General features: G+C 49.1%; 1 protein-coding gene across 3 annotated transcripts in view; it reads right to left on the reverse strand.

Annotated features, from left to right (window-relative positions):
- Nucleotides 1-22534, reverse strand: part of DDR2 (discoidin domain receptor tyrosine kinase 2) — a 1082289-nt gene that overhangs the window by 866599 nt on the left and 193156 nt on the right. For 2 of the 3 annotated variants that reach the window (XM_073643023.1, XM_073643021.1), the window contains exon 3: nucleotides 10594-10701. The exons of the other annotated variant lie outside the window; for it this stretch is intronic. In XM_073643023.1, the coding sequence (XP_073499124.1) occupies nucleotides 10594-10675 (82 nt within the window). In that variant the 5' untranslated portion in view covers nucleotides 10676-10701. The remainder of the gene's footprint in view (nucleotides 1-10593; nucleotides 10702-22534) is intronic. 3 annotated transcript variants of the gene reach the window in all.

Raw genomic sequence — 22534 nt, forward strand, 5'->3', positions numbered from 1 at the left:
CAGAAAAGGATGCAGTATGAACATACCCTTAAGCTGGTTTCACAAACTGCAGTTTTCAGAAAACCATGACAATTTTTTTGTGTCAATTTCCTTGGAGATTTTAACGGAGTTTTGTTTTTGTATCTTTGCTGTGCAGACAAATGTTACTTTAAACTCTGTGATTAAAGGGAATCTGTCATCCTCTGGAAAATATCAGATCGCTACTATGGGCATACAGGTATAGAAAAGTAAATCTATACATACCTGTATGGCCCATGGTAGAGGTCTGATTGCAGAGAAATGTAGTTTTATCTTTTTGGTTTTCAACAGGCTTGGCATCCGGGGGACGCCAAGCAATGCCCGCCTATCTGATTATTATTCCCCTAAATCACTGCCTATCAGCCTAGTTACCATTTTCCCTCCCTCCCCGCACGTCACAGGTCGGTTTCCTTCCTCACCTCCCAGCACATGCGCAAAGCGTGGCTCTTATAGACCGCACTTTGTTTCCTCCTGGCCAGGTTTGTATGAGCACAGTGCCGCAGAAAACCTTCTTGGTATGCGCCGGGAGTCACTGGAGTGGCAGTCACAGTGACTCCTCGGCGCCTGCACGTTAGAGCACTGCGGCACTGCTCATACAAACCCGGCCAGGAGGAAAGAAAGTGTGGTCTATAAGAGCCAAGCTTTGCGCATGTGCTGGGAGGTGAGGAAGGAAAGCGCACGTCACAGAACCCTGTGACGTGCGGGGGAGGGAGGGAAAATGGTAACTAGGCTGATAGGCCACGATTTAGGGGAATAATAATCAGATAGGCGGGCATTGCTTGGCGTCCCAAGCCTGTTGAAAACCAAAAATATAAAACTACACTTCTCTGCAATCAGACCTCTACCATGGGCCATACAGGTATGTAGAGATTTACTTTTCTATACCCTGTATACCCATAGTAGCGTCTGATATCTCCCAGGGGATAACAGATTCCCTTTAACACCTTCATGACAGTGCTGACTTTTTATTTTATTGCTTTGTTTCAGGTGGGCAATAGGCGCTGGAATGGTTGTGTCATGCAGTCACACCATTTAAATGCTGCTGCCAGAAATTGACATGAGTGATTGGAGCTAGCTAAGTTCTTGCATGTACATATGCGGTCCTGACAGACCCCATTGGCTTATAGTAAGGTTTGTCAGGTCCACCAAAGTGTGATTTATTTGCATAGGAAAAAAAAAGCATGCAGCATAATTTTTTCAGTCAAAGGGTTGGTCCGGCACCTAAACTGTCCTTTTTAAATATCTATCTTTACACCTTAACCACTTTTGTAATTAGATTTATCATGAAATACCCTTCACTTTTCCCTATCTAGCTAATCTCTAAATGTGCTTTTCTACTACACTTCCTTTGACAAGCCCTATGAGAATAGTCAGAAAGGTGATGTCACAGGAGGCTGGTACTGCTCTCACTTCCCTGCAGCGTCTATTGCTCCTCCTGGAACAAGACATCAGGGGGACAGAGCTTGTCAGAGTTTGACAGAGACGACACTGGCTAGATCACGCAATATCTCACCACTGCCATCACTCTGTCAATTATTCACAGGATTGAGCAGGGATTCGCGAGCACACGATCTCAACTACTCACTAATTATCTATCAGCAAGTGAGCAGAAAGCGTATGGCTCACACCTCCGGATTCCAACGCGTGGAATATGTGTACATGCCCCGTATGGTTACTGCCAGCTTCACGATAGCCAAATTATTATTATTCTCTGCCACCACCCACCGAGTTTGAACTATAATACAGGCCTGGCCAGACGCCTGCTTTCTGGTAGCATATATGGCTTCGGGGGGAGGGAACGATTACAGAGCAAAAGAAACAGAGCTTGTAAATTGTATATTTAATCCAAAAGGGAGGCAGTGTTTAGGAAAAATATACAAAGACTTTACAAATGGACATTTACAGTACAGAATAGACAGTTACATAAAATAAACAGGATTACAGAAGAAACTTAGACACCACGGGGCTGGACTCTAGCCTGCACCTTTTATTTAAGATATGTAGTTTTTGGGATAACTTATCGCCGATTGATCCCAGAAGCCCAAAAGTGATATCATATTTTCTATTATGATTTTACCTTTATTTAGAGACCACACATGGTGCAGCTGTGATCCATTGTTCTGGTGCTCTTGCGCTACAGCTCCACGGAGGGGCTTACGGCTACAAAAAAATAAGCATCTTGTTCCTTTGCTGACACTGCCACTAAAAATATGGGTCCCCTTATTATCAGAATTATGGAACTTGAGCTATTCCATATTTCGTATCGGTGCCGGATGTCCTGGGACCCTCTATTAAATTCCCTTTTTTGTCCTGGGAAGCAAGCTTCAACAGCTACATGTAAATTTTTCGCAAGCCGGTGTCTAATCATCCCCTGCCTCAGCTAGTGGAGAAAGACCCTCACATTTTAATTAGGTTCTAGCACCTTCTGAGCCAGCATTTGTTTCCCAGTCACTTCTGCTGTAGGTGATAATTTGCAGAGAGACAGATGCTGGATCATTAGCTCTCCTCTTGTGACAAATGGTGGTTAAGAGAGGGATGAGAGGCAAAAGGGGTTTAGGAAAAATAGTTAGTATTTCCTTAATATCTCCTTGACATCTCCCCCTCTTTGAGGTGGGGTAGGGGCTGATTTACACATAAACACGTAGGAAGGCTGACGTGCCTAATGAGATGGGGGCTTAATCATTGGCTATGAACTCCCTTGATGATTAAAGGGAAACGGGTCGGGAGCCCGCCTATGCTAGAACACTGCCACCAATGGAAGATCAGATAAGCTGACACATTACCTCCTATCAGTATGCTGGTGCAATATTTTACTTATACAATGCTTTAGGGTGCATTTATTATGTGTAGGTTTTTGTATAGATTGTCCCACTAACATTATGGTTTGCCTCAATACATGTGTCCTGGTTGACCTATTTATGTACTGATTTAGCCTTCTGTATTTTGTATGGCTATACACATAGTATAGATACTACACATTTAGCCTCGTGCTGTTTGTGTTTTACAATTGTCCATAAAACTTGCTAATTTTGATATGATCTATTGTGGGGTTGACTAAATCGCAGTGGGTATGTTAAGATCATACTCAGTCAACGTCCTAGTTGCCCTACCTCCTTGGGGGCATTTTTGTTCTTATTGGAAACATTTTATCACGTGTTTTTTCCTAGTACATCTAGAGTGTATATTTACATATGTGGTGCATTCAGTAACCTATTGTACCCTGTGTTCTATTTTAAGATTATCTCGATAAAGTTTATTAGTTTTAACCCTTGTGCTACAATTTACACTATTAGTTGGGTATCACACTAGCTTTCTATCACTATGGCGAAGTTGCGCCTGTATAGATAGGGCTGCAGCTTCCGCAGGGCCCACACTTTCGCGAGGCACTCCTTCTCTACAGTGGCGTATGCCACTTCCCGGGGTAAGAGCTTGTGGCTGAGGAACATCACCGGATGCTCTTCCACCTGCACGTTTACCTGGCAGAGCACAGCACTCAGGCCAAATGCACTGGCGTCCGTTTGGACTACAAACCGTTGGGCGAAGTCCGGGGCCTGCAGAACTGGGGAATTGGCCAGGGCAGCTTTCAGCGCCATGAAGGATTGCTCACAGTCAGCTGTCCAATTGACTTTCAGTAGTAGCTTCTTTTTCGTGAGGTTCGTCAGAGGCTTAGCAAGGGCACCATAGTTGGGAACAAGCTTTCTATAGTACCCTGCCATACCCAAGAAGGACATCACCTGCTTCTTGGTTTTGGGGGAGGGCCAGGAGGTGATAGCGTCAACCTTCCCGGGTCTGGCTACAGAGTTCTGCCACCCACTCTGTGTCCAAGGTACTGCACCTCCATCATGCCTACCTGACAGTTTGCAGACTTTATGGTCAACCCAGTGCTGTGGACCCACCTGAGCACCTGCTCCAGGTGTGCCAGGTGTTCCTCCTAGGTGGGACTGAAGATGGCAATGTCATTCAGGTACGCAACCGCGAACCCCTCCAGTCCCTCGAGCAGCTGGTTGACTAATCGCTGGAAAGTGGCAGGTGCATTCCTCATGCCAAGGGGCATGATGAGGGATTCACACAGCCCAAACGGTGTAATGAAGGCAGACCTCTCCTATGCCTCCTGAGACAGAGGAACCTGCCAGTATCCTCGACACAGGTCCATAATCATCAAGTACCGGGCCCCGGCTAAGCGATCGATCAGCTTATCGATGCGTGGCATTCGTTATGCATCGAGAACTTTGATGGCATTTAGCCTCCTGTAGTCCACGCTGAATCGGGTGGCCCAGTCCTTATTTGGGACCAGGACTATAGACAAGGTCCATGCACTTTTTGATATTTGGATCACCCCCAGGCCCAACAACTTATCTATCTCCGCCTTCATGTCTTTCTAGAGAGACACGGTAAGCAGATTGACGGACTAGGGGGTGACTCCCTGTGTCCACCTGGTGGACAGCTAGCTGCGTCCTCCCTGGTACACCCATGAAGAAGGTCAGGTAAGGTCAGGTAAGGCCGGAACACCTCTCAGAGATGGGATTCCTGGTCCGCAGATAGCTGCGGGTTGAATTCCGCGTCCTCAATAGACCTTCCGTCCTGGGCGGCAGGCCAGTAAGTCCACCAGGACTTCTGTCTCGCCTTCTTCGGGGACGCTACACATAGGAAGGGCACAGGCCTCCCGGTCATGATGAGCCTTCATCATGTTGACATGGAAGACCATCTGTCTCTTCCTGGCATGGTCGATGGTGACCAAGTAGTTCACGTCATTGAGGCACTGGTATATGGGGTATAGGCCTTCCCAGGCAGCCTGAAGCTTGTTCTAGGTCATGGGGACTCGGACCCACACCTTCTGACCCACTTCGTACACCCACTCCTGGGCGTTCCGGTTGTACCACAGCTTTGGCTAGCCTGAGAATGCACCATATTCTCATGCACCAGCTGCGTCATTGCATGCATTTTGTCACAGAGCCGCATGACATACTCTATGACGGACACTTCGAGTGAGTTCAGTTCCCCTTCCCAGGATTCTCTTACCAGACCAAGGGGCCCCCAGACTTGTCTGCCATACAGGAGCTTGAAGGGGGAGAACCCTGATGAGGCCTGTGGTACCTCTCTGTAAGCAAAGAGCAGGTGTGGGAGCTACCGCTCCCAGTCGCACCCATGGGACTCAACCAGCATCTTAAGCATCTGCTTAAGGGTACCATTGAATCGTTCACACAAACCATTGGTCTGTGGGTGATACGAACTTGATACCAGGTGCTGCACCTGCATTTTTTTTACAGAGAGCTTCCATTAGCCAAGACATGAACTGAGTTCCCAGGTCCGTAAACATCTCCCTGGGAAATCCTACTCTTGAAAAAATGGCTAGCAGGGCATCTGCCACCTTATCAGCCCTAATGGAGGACAGAGCTACTGCCTCCGGGTACCGGGTAGCATAGTCTACCACAGTAAGGATGAACTGTTTTCCCGAGCTGCTGGGGATGGCCAGTGGGCCAATAATGTCCACAGCAATCCTCTGGAATGGCTCCTCTGTCACTGGCAAAGGGATCTGGGGAGCCTTGGGGGCACGCCCCAACTTCCCCACTCTGACACGTGATACAGGAACGGCAGTAGTTGGCAATATCTGTCCCCATTTGGGGCCCATAGTAGTGGTGCGACAGCCGGGCCTTGGTTTTGCGGACTCCCAAGTGTCCAGGTGGTGGAATCTCATGGGCAATCTGCAACAACTCCTCCTTAAACTGATAGGGCACGACCAGCTGTCTTTCCCTCATCCACTCCTGTTGGTGGTTACAGGGAACCGTTTCCGGGTACAACCTCCCCTGAACCCAGAATACCCTCTCCTTATCGGATTTGGAGATGGGCTTCTCTGCGAGGTCCCTTAACGTCTCTAGACTGGCATCTGTGCGTAGAGCCACCTGGAACTCCTGGCTAGAGGTAGCCAGAAGTGACGATAGGGCCCCAACTTCACTGGAACCGTTTGGGACCGACTCTGGGTCCACAGCCGGTTCTGTTGTCCCATCAGGTGATGAGGGCCCAGAAGACAGCGCACCGTGTGCGTTCTGGGTACTCATGCTCCGGGTGACAGCGGCTATGTAGGTCGTCACCCCAGAGGACAACCCTTTACTAATAGCCTAATAGGCTGGGGGCACCACCTCCCCATCATCCCCCAATACCTCAGGAGCCGTGTCAATCATGGGACAGCTGCGACCGACCATGTCACATTCCATCATGACACTGGTCAGTGGCAGGGGACCACTGGCTTCAAAGTCCCCATGCCTGCTCCCATCGCCCTCAGCATTCCCGCTGGCTCCCTTTTGGGGGTCTGCAGCAACATCACCCCACAGGGCGACATGGCTGAGCACTCCATTACCACAATACATATTATCATTATGCATCATATTAGTGTTCATATAATCAGCATTTTCATCACAGACATTATCAGATCTGGGAGGGTTGTCAGGAACATATTAGGCAATCAACCATCCATGATCAGTCCCCAATAGAACATTGGTCAGGAGGTTCTTGGACACCCCCACAACCCCCACAATCCAGTCTAGGAAAACCTGGGCCACAAGCAAAGGACGGTGAACACCCCCAATCCCGGTGACAGTCAGGGTTTTCCCGGGGATGAGGTCTTCAGGGGACACCAACTCAGGGCGGATGAGGGTTCGCTCGGCTTCGGTGTCCTTGAGCCCCATAATGACTTTATCACCCTTGGTGACTGATTGCAAGTTGTCACAGACCCCCCCAACCGCCCCACCCACAAAAATAACTGCTGCAGTAGGCCCCTGGGCCTTCGGTGTGGGGTTCTTCTGCCTCTGCGGGCAGGTGAGGCTGATGTGACCAGTCTTGCCACAGGTATAGCACCAGCGTGCGTCAGATGCAGGCCGGGTGCTGAAAGATGGGGCAGGACCTACTGAGGGCCGGCTGGCAGAGGCACTGGGGGTGGTTGTTGGCTCACCCCCTTTCCAGCTGGCAGCAGGTGCCTTCCACACCTCTGGTGTGCGGTTGGCCTTATAGGCATCAGCGATCTGGGCTGCTTTGGTGGCTTCCTTCGGCTCCTGGTCCAGCACAAACTGTCTCACCTCCACCGGGCAAAGATGAAGAAACTGGTCCTTCACCATGAGATCCTTCAGGTCCTCGAAGGTGGTGACCGACAGTCCTTGGAGCCACTGTTCAAAGTTGGTCCTCAGCGTATCCACCACGTCACTGTAGCTGTCATGTGGTCCACGTTGGAGGGCTCTGAACTTGTTCCGGTAAACCTCCGAAGTCAGCTGCTACTTTTTTTATCAGGGCCTGCTTGACGGCCTCATAGTCTCCATCTTAGTTTCGAGGGAGAGAAGCAAACACCTCCAGAGCATTTTTCTCTGAGTCCTGGAGTTAAGCACCGGGCCCACTGGTCGGCAGGCAGCTGATACTGTCTACAGGCTTTTTTAAACCCTCGTAGAAATGTGTCCAAATTCCCATTCTTTACCATCACAGGGAAATGCTCACGATGGGGTTTAAAACAGTTGGCACTGTTGGACTCACGGGTCTGTGTGGAGGATGGCTAATTCTGAATCCGGGCTAGCTCCAGCTGGTTCTGTCGCTCCCACTCGGCAGCTCCTCATTGCTCTGCTAGCTCCTCTCGGTCAGCTTGAGCCTGGCACTCAGCAGCCTCTCGGTCAGCTATGGCTTGTTGCTCTGCTTGGATCAGCTGCAATCGTCCGTCACGATCGTCTGTGGCGAGCTGCTCTAAGGCCATCTGCAGGTGGGGGTCCACACTACCCTGGCTTTGGGTCTGGCTGGCAATCACAGGTGGGACCCCTGCAGCAGCGCTATCCAAGCCTTGGCTGGCCGCCCCATCATCAGGACTCTGCTGTCGGATGTGCTCTGCAGCACCTTGCAACAGTTCAGCAATCATTTGGGCCTTGTTTTGCCCATGGTGTCAATCTGTCTCAGCTCACAGAGGGCAGTGAGAGTGGCCTTTGACTGCTGGGTATACCAGGGCTCTCCACGTGCAGCCATTATTGCCAAATAAAAGATAGGACATAAAAACAAGAGAAGGGAAGGGGATGCAAGTGCTACACGTACAGTACATGTCCCAGATAAAAAATATTAAAACACTGAGTCTGATTTCTGAAAACTCTGCACAGAATTCTCGCAAGAACCGTGCAAGTTCTCAGTACCAGGAATGATTGCTCAATCCACTGATGTTCTGTAATATCCCACCTCTGCCACCAATTTGTCAGGGTTCCACGGAGATGACACCGGGGAGATCACACAATATCTCACCGCTGCCGTCACCCTGTCAATTATTCACAGGATTGAGCAGGGATTCGCAAGCACATGATCCTGACTACTCACTACTTAGCTATCGGCAAGCGAGCAGATTCCAATGCGTGGAATATGTGTACACGCCCCGTAAGGTTACTGCCAGCTTCACGATAGCCCAATTATTATTATTCTCTGCCACCACCGGCCGAGTTTGAGCTATAATACAGGCCTGGCCAGATGCCTGCTTTCTGGTAGCGTATATATTTAATCCAAAAGGTAGGCAGTGTTTAGGAAAAATATACAAAGACTTTACAAATGGACATTTACAGTACAGAATAGACAGTTACATAAAATAAACAGGATTACAGAAGAAACTTACTATAGAGTTCGCAGAGATGAAGCAGAATAGCTGGAGGAGGGGCTCCCTGATTTGATTTGAGCGTTATCGAACGCGATCCGTTGCTTATAGTATCTATATCCCACTGGCAATGAATGCTCATCTACCCTCCGTGGACTCTTTTATGCCTTAGGGGAGATCTTCCCACACACTCCCTGTGCTGACATCACGGGGCTGGACTCTAGCCTGCACCTTTTATTTAAGATATCTAGTTTTTTGGGATAACTTATCGCCGGTTGATCCCAGAAGCCCAAAAGTGATACCATATTTTATATTATGATTTTACCTTCAGTTAGAGACCACACATGGCGTAGCTGCGATCCGTTATTCTGGTGCTCTTGTGCTACAGTTCCCCAGAGGGGCTTACGGCTACGAAAAAATAAGCATCTTGTTCCTTCACTGACCCTGCCACTAAAAATATGGGTCCCCTTATTATCACAATTATGGAACTTGAGCTATTGCATATTTTGTATCGGTGCCGGGTGTCCTGGGACCCCCTATTAAATTCCCTTTTTCGTCCTGGGAATCAAGCTTCAACAGCTACATGTAAATTTATCACAAGCCGGTGTCTAATCATCCCCTGCCTCTGCTAGGGGAGAAAGATGCTCACATTTTAATTAGGTACTAGCACCTTCTGGGCCAGTATTTGTTTCCAAGTCACTTCTGCTGTATGTGATAATTTGCAGAGAGACAGATGCTGGACTGTCAGCTCTCCTCTTGTGACAAATGGTGGATAAGGGAGAGGTGAGAGGCAAGAGGGGTTTGGGATTCTTGGTTAATATTTCCTTAATATCTCCCTGACAGTACTACTGTTAATTACTACAGCTTCTTGCATCTGCACTTTTGGAATATATCCTGGGTCCATGGTTATAAATACTGTGGGAGAGGTGAGCACAGCGCCAGCACTCCGTTTCTATCTCCCTCACTGCAGCTTCTAACTGCAAAAGATGTCATCGGGGAGATGTGATAGTAGCATTGAATGACACCAGAACTGCCTCCTGATGACAATTAATTTGAGGGCAGTGCAAGAAGCTGTGGGATGGTGCTGGTGTCACTCACTGATTTTACGTGTTGTGTGCAAAGATGGGAGACATCCTCGAACAGCATGTTCTGAAGTAAACAAGGAATAAATGGCGGAAGGATTCCTGATCTCAGGCAAGCTGAGGCCTACAGAAAATGTCATCTATACTAGATAAGAAGTGGAAGTATAGCCAGACCTCAGGGTCATAGAGAAGATGGCGAGTTTGGGACATGTGTTCTCCTACAGGAAATTGAAGATGCAGTGGCAAACTAAGAGACGTGTGGCCCACATTAATTGTAATTGGAAAATAGTCGTGAGGCGTCGTAGCGATGGACCTCAGCCTGTGAGGTTCTCACCAGAAGGGAAAATGGAGGCTCCCATGGTGATCGGTTATTGACTGTAACATATAACGGAAGAAATGTACCACCACGTGTAACCATGAAGTTCCTGCCTCTGGATTGTGCAGAAGATGTACTCTTTAAGTGTTGTGCCTGATGTCTGATGTACTGTATGTACTGTATTTCTCATCAGTTTGTTCAGTAAAGAAAAGTTTATTTTTGGACTCTGGTCTCCCTCATTTTCTCTTTGGGTCTTGGCCTGTCATGTCAAGCAGCAGCATGCAGTCTGCAGTGGCGCATTGATAAGGTAACAGCACACACACCCAACTAGGATCCCCATTTTCCTATTGTGTGGTGAGGTTTGGCCATGGCCGCCCCATTCATTACAGTAGCACTACTCCAGCGCGGCAATAAAAAAAACGCTGAAGTGGTGCTTTAAATAGGCATGTACTCATTTAATTGTATTTTATGATGTGGCCTTCATGAGATGAAAATATATTTAAACCATAAACCTGTATAAAAACTACTATTAGTTTAGGTTGGAGTGTGTATGATGTTCCCAGCTCCATAACACTCACCTGGGTTGACCTGTGATTCTACAGAGCTTAAGAAGTGAAGTAGTACTTGTAATAGTATTATTATTTGCTTTTCCGTTGTCATCTTTTAGCAGTTGAGTTAAGAAAAACCTGCGAAGACATAGCAAGCATGAGAGTAGAATCATTTTATTAGTTTTTTTTTTCACAATGATGAGTTGTTCAGACACTAGTAACATGTTAATGAACTTGTGATGACCCACCTGTCTGTTTTGAGATTTCAGGGCTTTTATATCATCATTGTTTTTATTCAGAAAAGGCCTGTCAGTTCTCCTGATGCATATGTTTTAGTAAATTTCCTCTGATATTACAATTCTGGAGTATCTTCTCTTATAACTACATTGTGTCATTCCCATTACTTACTAAATATTTATGAATAAAATGACAAATGGGCATTACCAGTTAGGGTAAGACTATATCTAGACATTCCCCTTTGACAATGAAAACAACAATAATTTAATATATTCACTAAACCCCTACCTATATAGGCCATATTAAGTCATAAGCCGGCTCCTTGACATTGATTTGCGCTCAGGAGCTGAGTCTGCATATTTCCCGGCAGCTGATGCTACTGTTAATAGGTGACAGCAGCATTTACAGTATGTTTCCCAGGGACTGCACTGTTTTAACTGCTCAATGGCATGCCCGAGACATGATCGCAGGGTACTAATGTGTTGCTATGATAGACGAGGGTCAGCTGAAGACCCCCAGTTTTGTCATGATGGTATTCCTATGAAATAAAATGTAAAATAAAATATTAGCGAAACATGTGATACACAAAAAGGCCTATGATTTCATGATTAACATCCAACCCATCACTTCAGTATGTATTTCGAAAATACATAAAAGACTCCATAAACCTCCTGGATAATCAATAGTGACTTTGACAGACTGCATTTTATCACTCTATCATTCTATACTGTTACGCTTATCAGGAATACTAAATCATTTATTCTGGATATGGGTGATTTCATCAGTCTCATCAGAGAATCGAAGCAGATTTTATCTACTTCCCTTTTAGTAACTTGGGATGTAAATAGTTTCTACACCTCAATTCAGCTTATAAAAGATTAGAAGCCTCCAGTTGCTGCTACAATCTTCTTATAAAAGTGAGATCATTATTTTTTGTATAGAATTTTTGAGTCTGGTACTTCAGGAGAATTTTTTTCTGTTTTAAGATAACTTCCTGTTGCCGATAAAGGGTACGGTTACGGGTTCTAACGTACCCCTACCCTATGCCATTTGTTATATGTTGCATTTTGAGGGACATTACATCTACACTAATCCAATATTCAAAGATAACACCATCTTCTGTTGACATTACATAGACGACATCTTCCACATCTGGTGTGTTAACTTAGACTCCCTCATGTCTTTTCCTGCGACTCTGAATCATTTATGGCCTGAATTACAGTTTATTGTTTAGTATGACATGCACACAATTAGTTTCTTGGACACCAGGGTAATCAAAACTCCTAATGGCATCCTCAACATTGACTTTTTTGTCAAAGGGATGGATTTTAATAATCTCTTATTGTTTTCCAGCTGTCACCCATAGGCAACAAAAGAATCTATCCCAATCTCACAATTTAGTAGAGTTGGTCATATAGTCATTAATCCCTGCACTTGTGGCACCCCAGGGGTCTGGTTTCCACAGTAATAGCAATATTATGTCTGAGAGCAGGTGGGAGGTCTCTTGGTCAGGAATCCTATGCATGCCACACCTCCTGCCCAGTCCTGGGAGGGGAAGAACTTCCCCTATATAAAACTGGGGCTGAGGCAGGGTTAGTGAGTTAAGAAGAGTTAAGAAGAGGAGAAGCAGCTTAGGAAAGAAAGATCAGGAGCTCAGTGGGAGCAGTGCTAAAAGGAATCAGGGGCTGGCAGCTGAAGAGCTCGCCCTGATTGAAGAGTTACCACCGGACCCGGAGTCCGAGGCTGTGGGGACTAATCCTTACCCAGCAGCAGAAACCGACCGGCAGGGGATTTCAGGTCCTCTGGCCAAGAAACCCGAAGGCACGGTCACACGCGTGGGACCAGCACCGCCGTCGTGGAGCGGAAGCCACTAGAAGGCCCCGAGTCACCGGCCATACGGGTGAGCACCACACGGTACACTCAGGGACGTGGGCTACTTTAACCCGCCTCTAGCAAAGTAGCCAGAAGAGTACAATTAGTTGGGGAGGCCTACAACTCCACCTGGCCAGGGGAAATCCCATCTGCTCAAAGACTGACCAGGCCCCGATCGCTAGCCAGTACTCCGGGAGGGTCTATCTTTATCACCAGTAAAGACACTGAACTACACCGCATCGTCTCTGAGTGGTTCCTGCTACCCCCATCATCCACGTCGGCTGCCCTGAGGCCATACCCCTCCCGTTGGGGGTTATCCCATCCACGCTGCACAATCCTTCCACCGGCCTCAGCGGTCTGCCCTGCAGCGGCAGCTCCAAAGCTGCATTCAACGGGTGGCGAAGTCGTCCAACATCTACTGCTAATACACCGCCACTTAGTCTGACACCCTGGGCACGGACCGGGTCACCGCCACAAGGACTACTACCCCTATCCAGATCCGGCTCCGGGTAACCCTTGAACATGGCCCAGGGGGCGCGTCAGCTTTTGGCGTAGTCGGCAGGATTACGTGCCCGCAACCACCGGGTACTGCGTGCCTGAAAAAAGAGACTTTTAAACTTACCTGTGGTGAAGATTCCCGCCATCCGGCGCCATCTTCAGCCTTCTTCCCGCCATCGGTGAAGATTCCCGCCATCCGGCGCCATCTTCAGCCTTCTTCCCGCCATCGGTGAAGATTCCCGCCATCCGGCGCCATTTTCAGCCTTCTTCCCGCCTTCCGTGGAGTTTTCCCGCCGTTGGACGCCATCTTGAAGACGCCGCGCGGGAAGAAGAGGGGCGTGGACTCCAAAAGCGCGCGAGAACTGAAGCCCCGCCTCACGTCCAGACGTCGCGTAAGGTCCTGGAAGGAGCCCAGCAGACGCTGACGTCACAGGAGCGCGACGGAAGGTCCTCAACCCTGACGATCCACTGCGGAGCCGCGGCCTACGGAAGAGGATCATCGCAAGGTAGGCCACGGTCCACTAGGGGGGAGGAAGATGTCGGATACGGAGGAGAGCTTCACTGCCTCAACCCCCGCCAGCGCTGCTGCAGTCATGCCTTTTACCATGCCCTATATCCCGGGAGCAGCCTGGCTACCCCAATACTCAGGGGAGTCACATACCCTGAATGACTTTAGAGAAAAGCTGGATAGCCTCTTCCAGGTGTACCCCCTCACAGAAGAGCAAAAAGTGAGCATCCTGGTGGCCCAACTAACCAGGGCAGCCCAAAGGGAGGTAAAGTCCTGGCCACCTGGGAGGAGGACTGTCGCGGGGATACTAACCCGGCTGAGGGACACCTTTGATACCCGCACCTCAGCCGAGATTAAGCTTAAATTCTATGGGTGCAAGCAGCGAGCACATGAGAGTATAAGGGACTATGCACTAAACCTACAAGAGGCCCTGAAAGCCATTAAGCAGACCGACCCCGACAGCGTGGGAAACGAGGACAGGCTGTTGACCGAACAATTTATAGAGGGACTATATTGCAATGTTCACCGAACCCAGTTGCGGGCCATAGCCTTACAGGATCCTCATCTGGACTTTGCACAGTTCAAGGACAGAGCCATCCGGGTGCTCCGAGAACCGGCACCGGGTGGCGTTGTGACCCACAGGCGCCCAGCTATCACTTACCACCAGGAGGCGGCGCCCTTGTCGGCAGGGCCTGTGGGGGCTGATGCGCAGGCTTTGAACAATGACCCGGCTCCAGACCTGCACCATCAGGTCCAAGAGCTAGCTAAAAGCGTTGCTGCGCTAACCCGAACTGTGCAGTCTTTACAGGTTTCCACTCCAGGGAAGATCCAGCTGGCATCCGGACCGGAGGACATCCTGTGGCGTCGACCAAGGAGGACCCCACCGGCCAGAGGAAGACCCAGCGACCGATACAACGAGGACGGACAACCCATCTGCCGCCGCTGCAATCAACCCGGACATATGGCAAGGTACTGTCCTTTAAACTGGCACAACCTGGGGTAGAGGGCCAACCCCCAGGAAAAAGATCACCAGGCCCATCGAACTGGCGCGACAAATATGTGGGAGGACGTCCAGTCTTGCCTGTGGTACTGGATGGCATTCCTATGAGTGCCCTACTGGACACCGGGTCACAGGTCACCACCATCCCGTACGTGCTCTTCAAGCAGTACTGGAATGACTCGGATATAACCCGCTACCCTGATGACGACTTGAGTATCATTGCCAGCAATGGTCAACCCGTACCGCAGATTGGATTTAAAGAGATGACCATTAAAATCGGTAGAGTCGAACTGGCAGCACAGGGACTGATCATTGTGGACATTGACAAGCGCGAGAGTCACCCAAAGATAACTCTAGGAACTAATGTGATTGAAAATTGTCTTGCAGAGGTGATTTTCATTTTACAGCAGGTTGCCAAGAACGCCAGCTCTGGCCAGCAGCGAGTGCTCCAGAAAGAGATCCGGGCACTGATGCGACGGCAACAAGTGGAACTCTCCGGCGGTGAGATTGGTAGCGTAAGAATGTGTGACCCTTTCCCTATTGCCATACCCCCGAAAAGTGAAATGATGATTTGGTGCCGGGCAGCTATTGGTCTGAGAGGTAGAGATTACCAGGCCATGGTAGAGCCAGTCTACTCAGACAGTAGGCCCACCATTTTGACAGCCCGGGGGGTAGTTGATGTACGCCATGGGAGGGTGCCCGTTCGCATAATAAATATCGGGAAAAGGGAAGTATATCTGCCCCGGTATGCTACGCTAGCCAAATTATATACTATCAGCCAAAATTCTATACAATCTGTGGAACCCTTGCCTCCATCTCATCCGGAGGAAGGTAACGGCTCTGAGAAAATAATGGAGGATTGGTGTCAGCAACTACATTTGGGTACTGACTCCACTCCCTCCCACCAGAAACAGGGAGTCTACCGGGTGGTTCAAGAGTACGAGAGAGTGTTTAGTAAACACCGGTTAGACTTCGGGCGAGTCAAGGGGGTAGAACATCACATCCCCACGGGAGACCATCCTCCCATAAAAGAGAGGTATCAACCCGTACCCCCTGCACACTACCAACACGCCAAGGAGATGCTTAGAGACATGAAGGAGGCTGGGGTAATCAGGGAAAGCTGTAGCCCCTGGGCAGCTCCACTAGTCTTGGTCAAAAAGAAAGACAACACCATGAGAATGTGTGTAGATTACCGGAAAATAAACCGTATCACACACAAAGATGCGTACCCCTTACCAAGAAAAGAGGAGTCTTTGGCTGCTTTAAAATCTGCTAACTTCTTCTCCACCTTGGATCTCACTAGCGGGTACTGGCAGGTTCCTGTAGCAGAGGCGGATCGGGAGAAGACCGCATTCACCACCCCGATGGGACTTAGCGAGTTTACCTGCATGCCGTTTGGACTCTGCAACGCACCAGGAACCTTCCAGCGATTGATGGAGTGCTGTCTGGGACACCGGAACTTTGAGACGGTCCTGTTATACCTGGACGATGTCATCGTCTACTCCAAGACCTACGAGGACCACCTGAAGCACCTGGCGGAAGTGTTTGAAGCTCTGGCAAGTTACGGCCTAAAGGTGAAACCTTCCAAGTGTCACCTCCTGAAGCCAAAGGTGCAGTACCTGGGACACGTGGTGAGTGCTGACGGAGTGGCTCCCGACCCTGATAAGATCACCGCAATTAAGGAATGGCCAAGCCCCTCCAGCGTAAAGGAAGTGAGGCAGTTCCTCGGGTTGGTAGGCTACTACCGAAGGTTCATACCCGGTTTCACCAAAAAGGCAGCTCCTATGCAGGACCTCCTGATAGGCCAGTCCAGGAAGGCCAAGAACCAGAAGCCGCCCTTCAGATGGGAGAAGCTGGAAGAAGAGTCCTTCCGCCAGCTGAAGATGGCCCTCACGGGGGATGAAATCCTGGCGTACCCTGATTATAGCCAACCCTTTATCCTCTACACCGACGCCAGTAACATCGGGCTAGGAGCCGTACTATCCCAGATCCAGCAGGGGAAAGAACGGGTAATTGCTTACGCCAGCCGAAAACTGCGACCCACCGAAAGAAACCCTGAGAATTACAGCTCATTTAAGCTAGAGTTCCTGGCAGTGGTGTGGGCAGTCACCGAACGCTTTAAGCACTACCTCGCTTCTTTCCGGTTCACCGTGTACACGGATAATAACCCGTTGACACACCTGGACACTGCAAGACTCGGTGCCCTAGAGCAGAGATGGATGGCCCGCTTGTCCAACTATGAGTTTACAATCAAATACCGGGCAGGACGCTCCAATACCAACGCGGACGCCCTGTCCAGGATGCCAAACCTACTGGACGTAGGGGAAGATTCAGAGGGACTGGAAGAAGTTGAGCTCCCCGCGTTCCACCGTCATGGGACTATCCAGTATTCCCACCGTGTAAGAAGTAAGCAAACCGCTACGTTCAACCCCTTACCTCATTACAACTGGGTGGAGACGCAAGACAGTGACCCTGCCGTCCGTCTGGTAAAGGAGATGCTGACTCGGCCAGATGCACGCCTTGACCCAGACGCTCCGGAGGAAGCCAAGCAACTGTGGGCTGAGAAGAGTCGACTGTTCCTTTACAAGGGAAAGTTGTGCCGCAGAATGGTTAACTCCTGGACGCATGAACTAATCTGGCAAGTAGTGGTGCCAAGAAGAGACGCAGCTATGGTGATGGAGGCATACCACGACGGAGCTGGGCATTTCGGATGGAAGAAGCTGGAGTTCCTGCTGCGCGGGCGGTTCCATTGGGTAGGCATGAGAGGAACCATCGAGAGGTGGTGCAGAGACTGCGGCCCATGCAACTTAAGAAGGAGGGACCGTGCCAGCCAGAAGACTCCCCTGCGGTCCATCATCACCAGACAGCCGTTGGAACTGGTAGCCTTGGATCATGTAAAACTGACCCCAAGCAGAAGTGGCTACGTCTACGCGTTAACCATCGTGGATCACTACTCCCGGTTCTTGGTTGTCGTCCCCGTCAAGGACTTAACGGCTCACACAGCAGCTAGAGCCTTCCAGCAGCACTTCTGCCGTCCGCACGGATACCCGGAGCAGGTGCTGACGGACCAGGGGCCTGCCTTTGAAGCGGAGGTCTTCCAGGAGTTCTGCACCCTGTATGGCTGCCGGAAGATTAGAACAACACCCTATCACCCGCAAACTAATGGACTTTGTGAGAAAATGAACCAGGTGGTGATAGATCTTCTAAAAACATTGCCCCTGGAAGAATGTAGTCTGTGGCCTGAGAAGCTGCCCGACCTGGTGGACCTATACAACCACATCCCTGTAGGTTCCACCAACTGTACCCCGGCTTACCTAATGAGGGCAAGACCTGGTAAGCTTCCTGTTGATCTGGAGATGGGAGTCCTGACACCCGAGGACACTTCACCAGAAGCCAACTGGGACACAGAGAGGCAGCAGCAATACCGAAAAGTACAGGAGAGCGTGGAGCGTAGTCTCTGTCAAGCTAGGGAAAGACAAGAGAAAACCTACAACCAGAATGCTCCCGCTGTTCCCCTGGTGCCCGGAGAGCAGGTCTTGAAGAGGAAAAGACGGCTCCACAAGTTGGACGACCAATGGGAGAAGGACCCGTACACCGTACTGCCCTCAAGCCACGACAACCCAAAGGTCTGTACAATCAGTAAAGACGGAGGGGAAACCACAGCCACTGTATCCCGGGATCACCTGAAGAAGTGTCCCGAACAGCTACGGAACCCTGAAGAGGAACAAGAGGACCCTCGACCCGTAGATGAATGGGAAGATATGGTTAGTACTGTGCTCGGAGACTTCCCTCGGTCTTGGACTCAAGTCAATGGTGCTGTTGTGGTACCCGTCCTCACGTTCCTCCAACCAGCGTCCCAAGTGCCTACGGAGACACAGGTAAAGCTGGAAGAACAGCCGGTCCAGGAGGCAGAAGACCCCACACAAGCAGACCAGGAGAATCAACCCTCTGCTTATAGTGAGCCTGCCATACCCCTAGTGAGCCAAAGAGTCCGTAGACGGCTGCCCAGTTTACCCTTGACAGCTCCTATACCCTGTAGCTCAGGACCAGTCAGCCAGCTCCGTAGGTTCACTAGGGTCACTAGAGGCCAGTTGCCCATACGGTGGAGGATCTAAATGTTCAAGCTATTTTATTAATGTTGACCTGTTTATTGTTGCTTGTGTATAATTATGTGTTTCTAGTTATTTATAGGAGTCTTTGGTGGATTTACCGGGAATCCTTTGTGCATATAGTTGGAGCGTAACCCAGGGCGGACTGAAAAACTGTTAAGGACTCGGGGCAGGACAGACGCCTACCTGGTTACGTCTCCCTGTGTTGGTGAAATGGGCACCCTTGTTTTCCTCAAAAGTTACACCCGGTTGCGGACACGCCGTAACCACCTTATGTGTTGTCTTTATCAGTATGTTATTGTTTACGCCTTGTTATGTTTACAAAAGTAGGGGGGAATGTGGCACCCCAGGGGTCTGGTTTCCACAGTAATAGCAATATTATGTCTGAGAGCAGGTGGGAGGTCTCTTGGTTAGGAATCCTATGCATGCCACACCTCCTGCCCAGTCCTGGGAGGGGAAGAACTTCCCCTATATAAAACTGGGGCTGAGGCAGGGTTAGTGAGTTAAGAAGAGTTAAGAAGAGGAGAAGCAGCTTAGGAAAGAAAGATCAGGAGCTCAGTGGGAGCAGTGCTAAAAGGAATCAGGGGCTGGCAGCTGAAGAGCTCGCCCTGATTGAAGAGTTACCACCGGACCCGGAGTCCGAGGCTGTGGGGACTAATCCTTACCCAGCAGCAGAAACCGACCGGCAGGGGATTTCAGGTCCTCTGGCCAAGAAACCCGAAGGCACGGTCACACGCGTGGGACCAGCACCGCCGTCGTGGAGCGGAAGCCACTAGAAGGCCCCGAGTCACCGGCCATACGGGTGAGCACCACACGGTACACTCAGGGACGTGGGCTACTTTAACCCGCCTCTAGCAAGGTAGCCAGAAGAGTACAATTAGTTGGGGAGGCCTACAACTCCGCCTGGCCAGGGGAAATCCCATCTGCTCAAAGACTGACCAGGCCCCGATCGCTAGCCAGTACTCCGGGAGGGTCTATCTTTATCACCAGTAAAGACCCTGAACTACACCGCATCGTCTCTGAGTGGTTCCTGCTACCCCCATCATCCACGTCGGCTGCCCTGAGGCCATACCCCTCCCGTTGGGGGTTATCCCATCCACGCTGCACAATCCTTCCACCGGCCTCAGCTGTCTGCCCTGCAGCGGCAGCTCCAAAGCTGCATTCAACGGGTGGCGTAGTCGTCCAACATCTACTGCTAATACACCGCCACTTAGTCTGACACCCTGGGCACGGACCGGGTCACCGCCACAAGGACTACTACCCCTATCCAGATCCGGCTCCGGGTATCCCTTGAACATGGCCCAGGGGGCGCGTCACACTTGCAAAAAAAGATTAGATGAGATGCAACAGAAATTCCATGACAGAGATTACTCCATTAGAATGCTATAATGTTGTAGAAATTCAACTACTAAATCAGCAAAAATAATTGGCAAGAGGATTCCATTTGTCCACACCTTCCACCCTTTTGTGTACAAAATTCATAAAAGTATACGGAAAGATGGGCCCCTGTTGAAAGCTAGTTATCCCCAGGTAGAGAAGTTTAAACTCCCATTCTTGCCATGTTTTAAACACCCAGCAAACCTCTGAGATAAATTTGTACATGCTGATGTGAGCTCTTAAAAAATAATTACCAGTACATACATTTTTGAGTACTGTGAAAAAAGGCATATTTTTTTGCCTCCATTGCCCAGAAAGTAGCAATATCCAAAAGAGTGATCGATTTTTTTCCATCCGTATACAGGCTCAGGTATTGCTATCAAGGGGTTATTATGTGGTGTATGCTACTAAATGTGCATGAGGTCTTGTGTATGTGAGGAGACCACCAACATAGATACGAAATCACTAGTGATGAGCGAGCACTAAAATGCTCGGGTACTCATTGTTCGAGTCAAGCAAATTGGAATGCTCGAGTGCTCGGACCGAGTAACGAGCCCAATGTAAGTCTATGGGAGAGTCGAGCATTTTTCTGGTGGCTTCCCCCGGTAGTCTGCAGAGGGCCTAAAAATTGCCCAAATCGATGGGAACAGTGCTCAAATTACATGGGAACAGCATGGGGAAGATTCCTGGAAGCATTTCTGACTCGCAGGTCACTGCTGTCAACAACGTTGTCAGAGGTATTATGCCACTTTTACGGACTCAAAATAAAACATACAAAAACAAAACCAAAATGGATTTTCCTGGGAAATATGTTAAGGAACATCCTTTCCAGGATAGTGACTTGTATATAAGGCAAAATAAATAACCAAAAACAAAAATGCTCCTCCACACCTTGGGTTATGTTCACACGTAGCGTTTTTGATGCATTTTTGCACTTTTGCATTGCTTTCAATCAAGACAAATGCATTCACCAGGAAATGTCATTTTAACATTTTACTACCTTATCTTGCCATGTGGTGTGTGACACATCGTCAGACACATCCTGTTTCATTTATGATGGAGGAACTCTGAAAATCACAAAGCCTATTTTTATAGGGCCATCAGGTAGCCCTTACTATTCTTAAAGGGCCAGCAGTCGGCCCACACTATTGTTATAGAGCCATCAACCGGCTATGCTTTGTTGTTCCCATTATTAATGAGTGGGTCTCCTATACTGTTATTGCGTATGCAGTGACTGCAACGGCTGCCAAAAATTTTGAGGAACTCCAATGCCCCTTGCAAGAGATGCAGAGGTCGGAGGGCCTCCTGCAAAAAATACTCCCATTATTAGGAAGTGTGTCTCCCATACTGTTTGCCTATGCAGTGAAGCAATAGATGCCAAAAATTTGGAGGAACTCCAATGCCCCTTGCAAGAGATGTAGAGGTCGGAAGGCCTCCTGAAAATAATGTTCCCATTATGAGGAAGTGTGTCTCCCATACTGTTTGCTTATGCAGTGAAGCAACGGCTGCCAAAAATTTGGAGGAAGTCCAATGTCCCTTGCAAGAGACGTAGATTTGTTGATATGATACATATGGTGGTGAAATGGTGGTGGAAAATGAGGATGTGGAGAAGGAGGAGGACAAGAGCTAATAGACAAAATCAGTAAGCGTATACCCATGTCTGGGTGTGAAGACAGAGGTGCATGGGAATAGAGTTAGACCTCCCCAAAAAAAGACACTGGATTTGAGTTTATGTTATGCTGCTATCATTCTGTGGTGTTGAGAAGTCTCACCCAATACAGCTCTTGTTCATTTTTATGAGTCAGCCTGTCAGCATTTCCAGTTGACAGGCAGATGCGTCTATCGGTTATAATTCTACCCACAGCATTAAAAACCCAGTCTGACAAAACGCTAGCGGCAGGGCAGGCCAGAACCTCCAAGGCACAGAGAGCCAGTTCATGCCATGTGTCCAGCTTGGATACCCAATAATTATAAGGCAAAGAGGAATCACAGAGGAAGTTGGCATGGTCGGCAAGGTACTCCCTCACCATCTTCCGAAACTTTTCATTCCTTGAGAGAGTACCCTGCGCATCAGGGCCTGTGCAATTGGAGGGTCTGATAAAACTGTCCCAGAATTTTGACAGTGTTCCTCTGCCTCTGCTCGATTGCATTTGTGTCTCTCTCACCTGTACTCCTAGGTTATCCAATGAGCTGTGACATCTGCCGCCAGCATTTTCAGATGGGAAGTTTTTTTAATAATTCCACAACAAGGACCTTATTGTACTGAACCATTTTATTACACCTGTCCTGCGCAGGAATAATAGATAGAAAGTTCTCCTTGTAGCATGGGTCTAGAAGTGTCCCCAACCAATAATGACTGTCACACAAAAT

The sequence above is a fragment of the Phyllobates terribilis genome, unplaced genomic scaffold (genome assembly GCF_046119375.1).
Source record: "Phyllobates terribilis strain yellow unplaced genomic scaffold, ASM4611937v1 Scaffold_8__6_contigs__length_399053987, whole genome shotgun sequence".
Taxonomy (NCBI): domain Eukaryota; kingdom Metazoa; phylum Chordata; class Amphibia; order Anura; family Dendrobatidae; genus Phyllobates; species Phyllobates terribilis.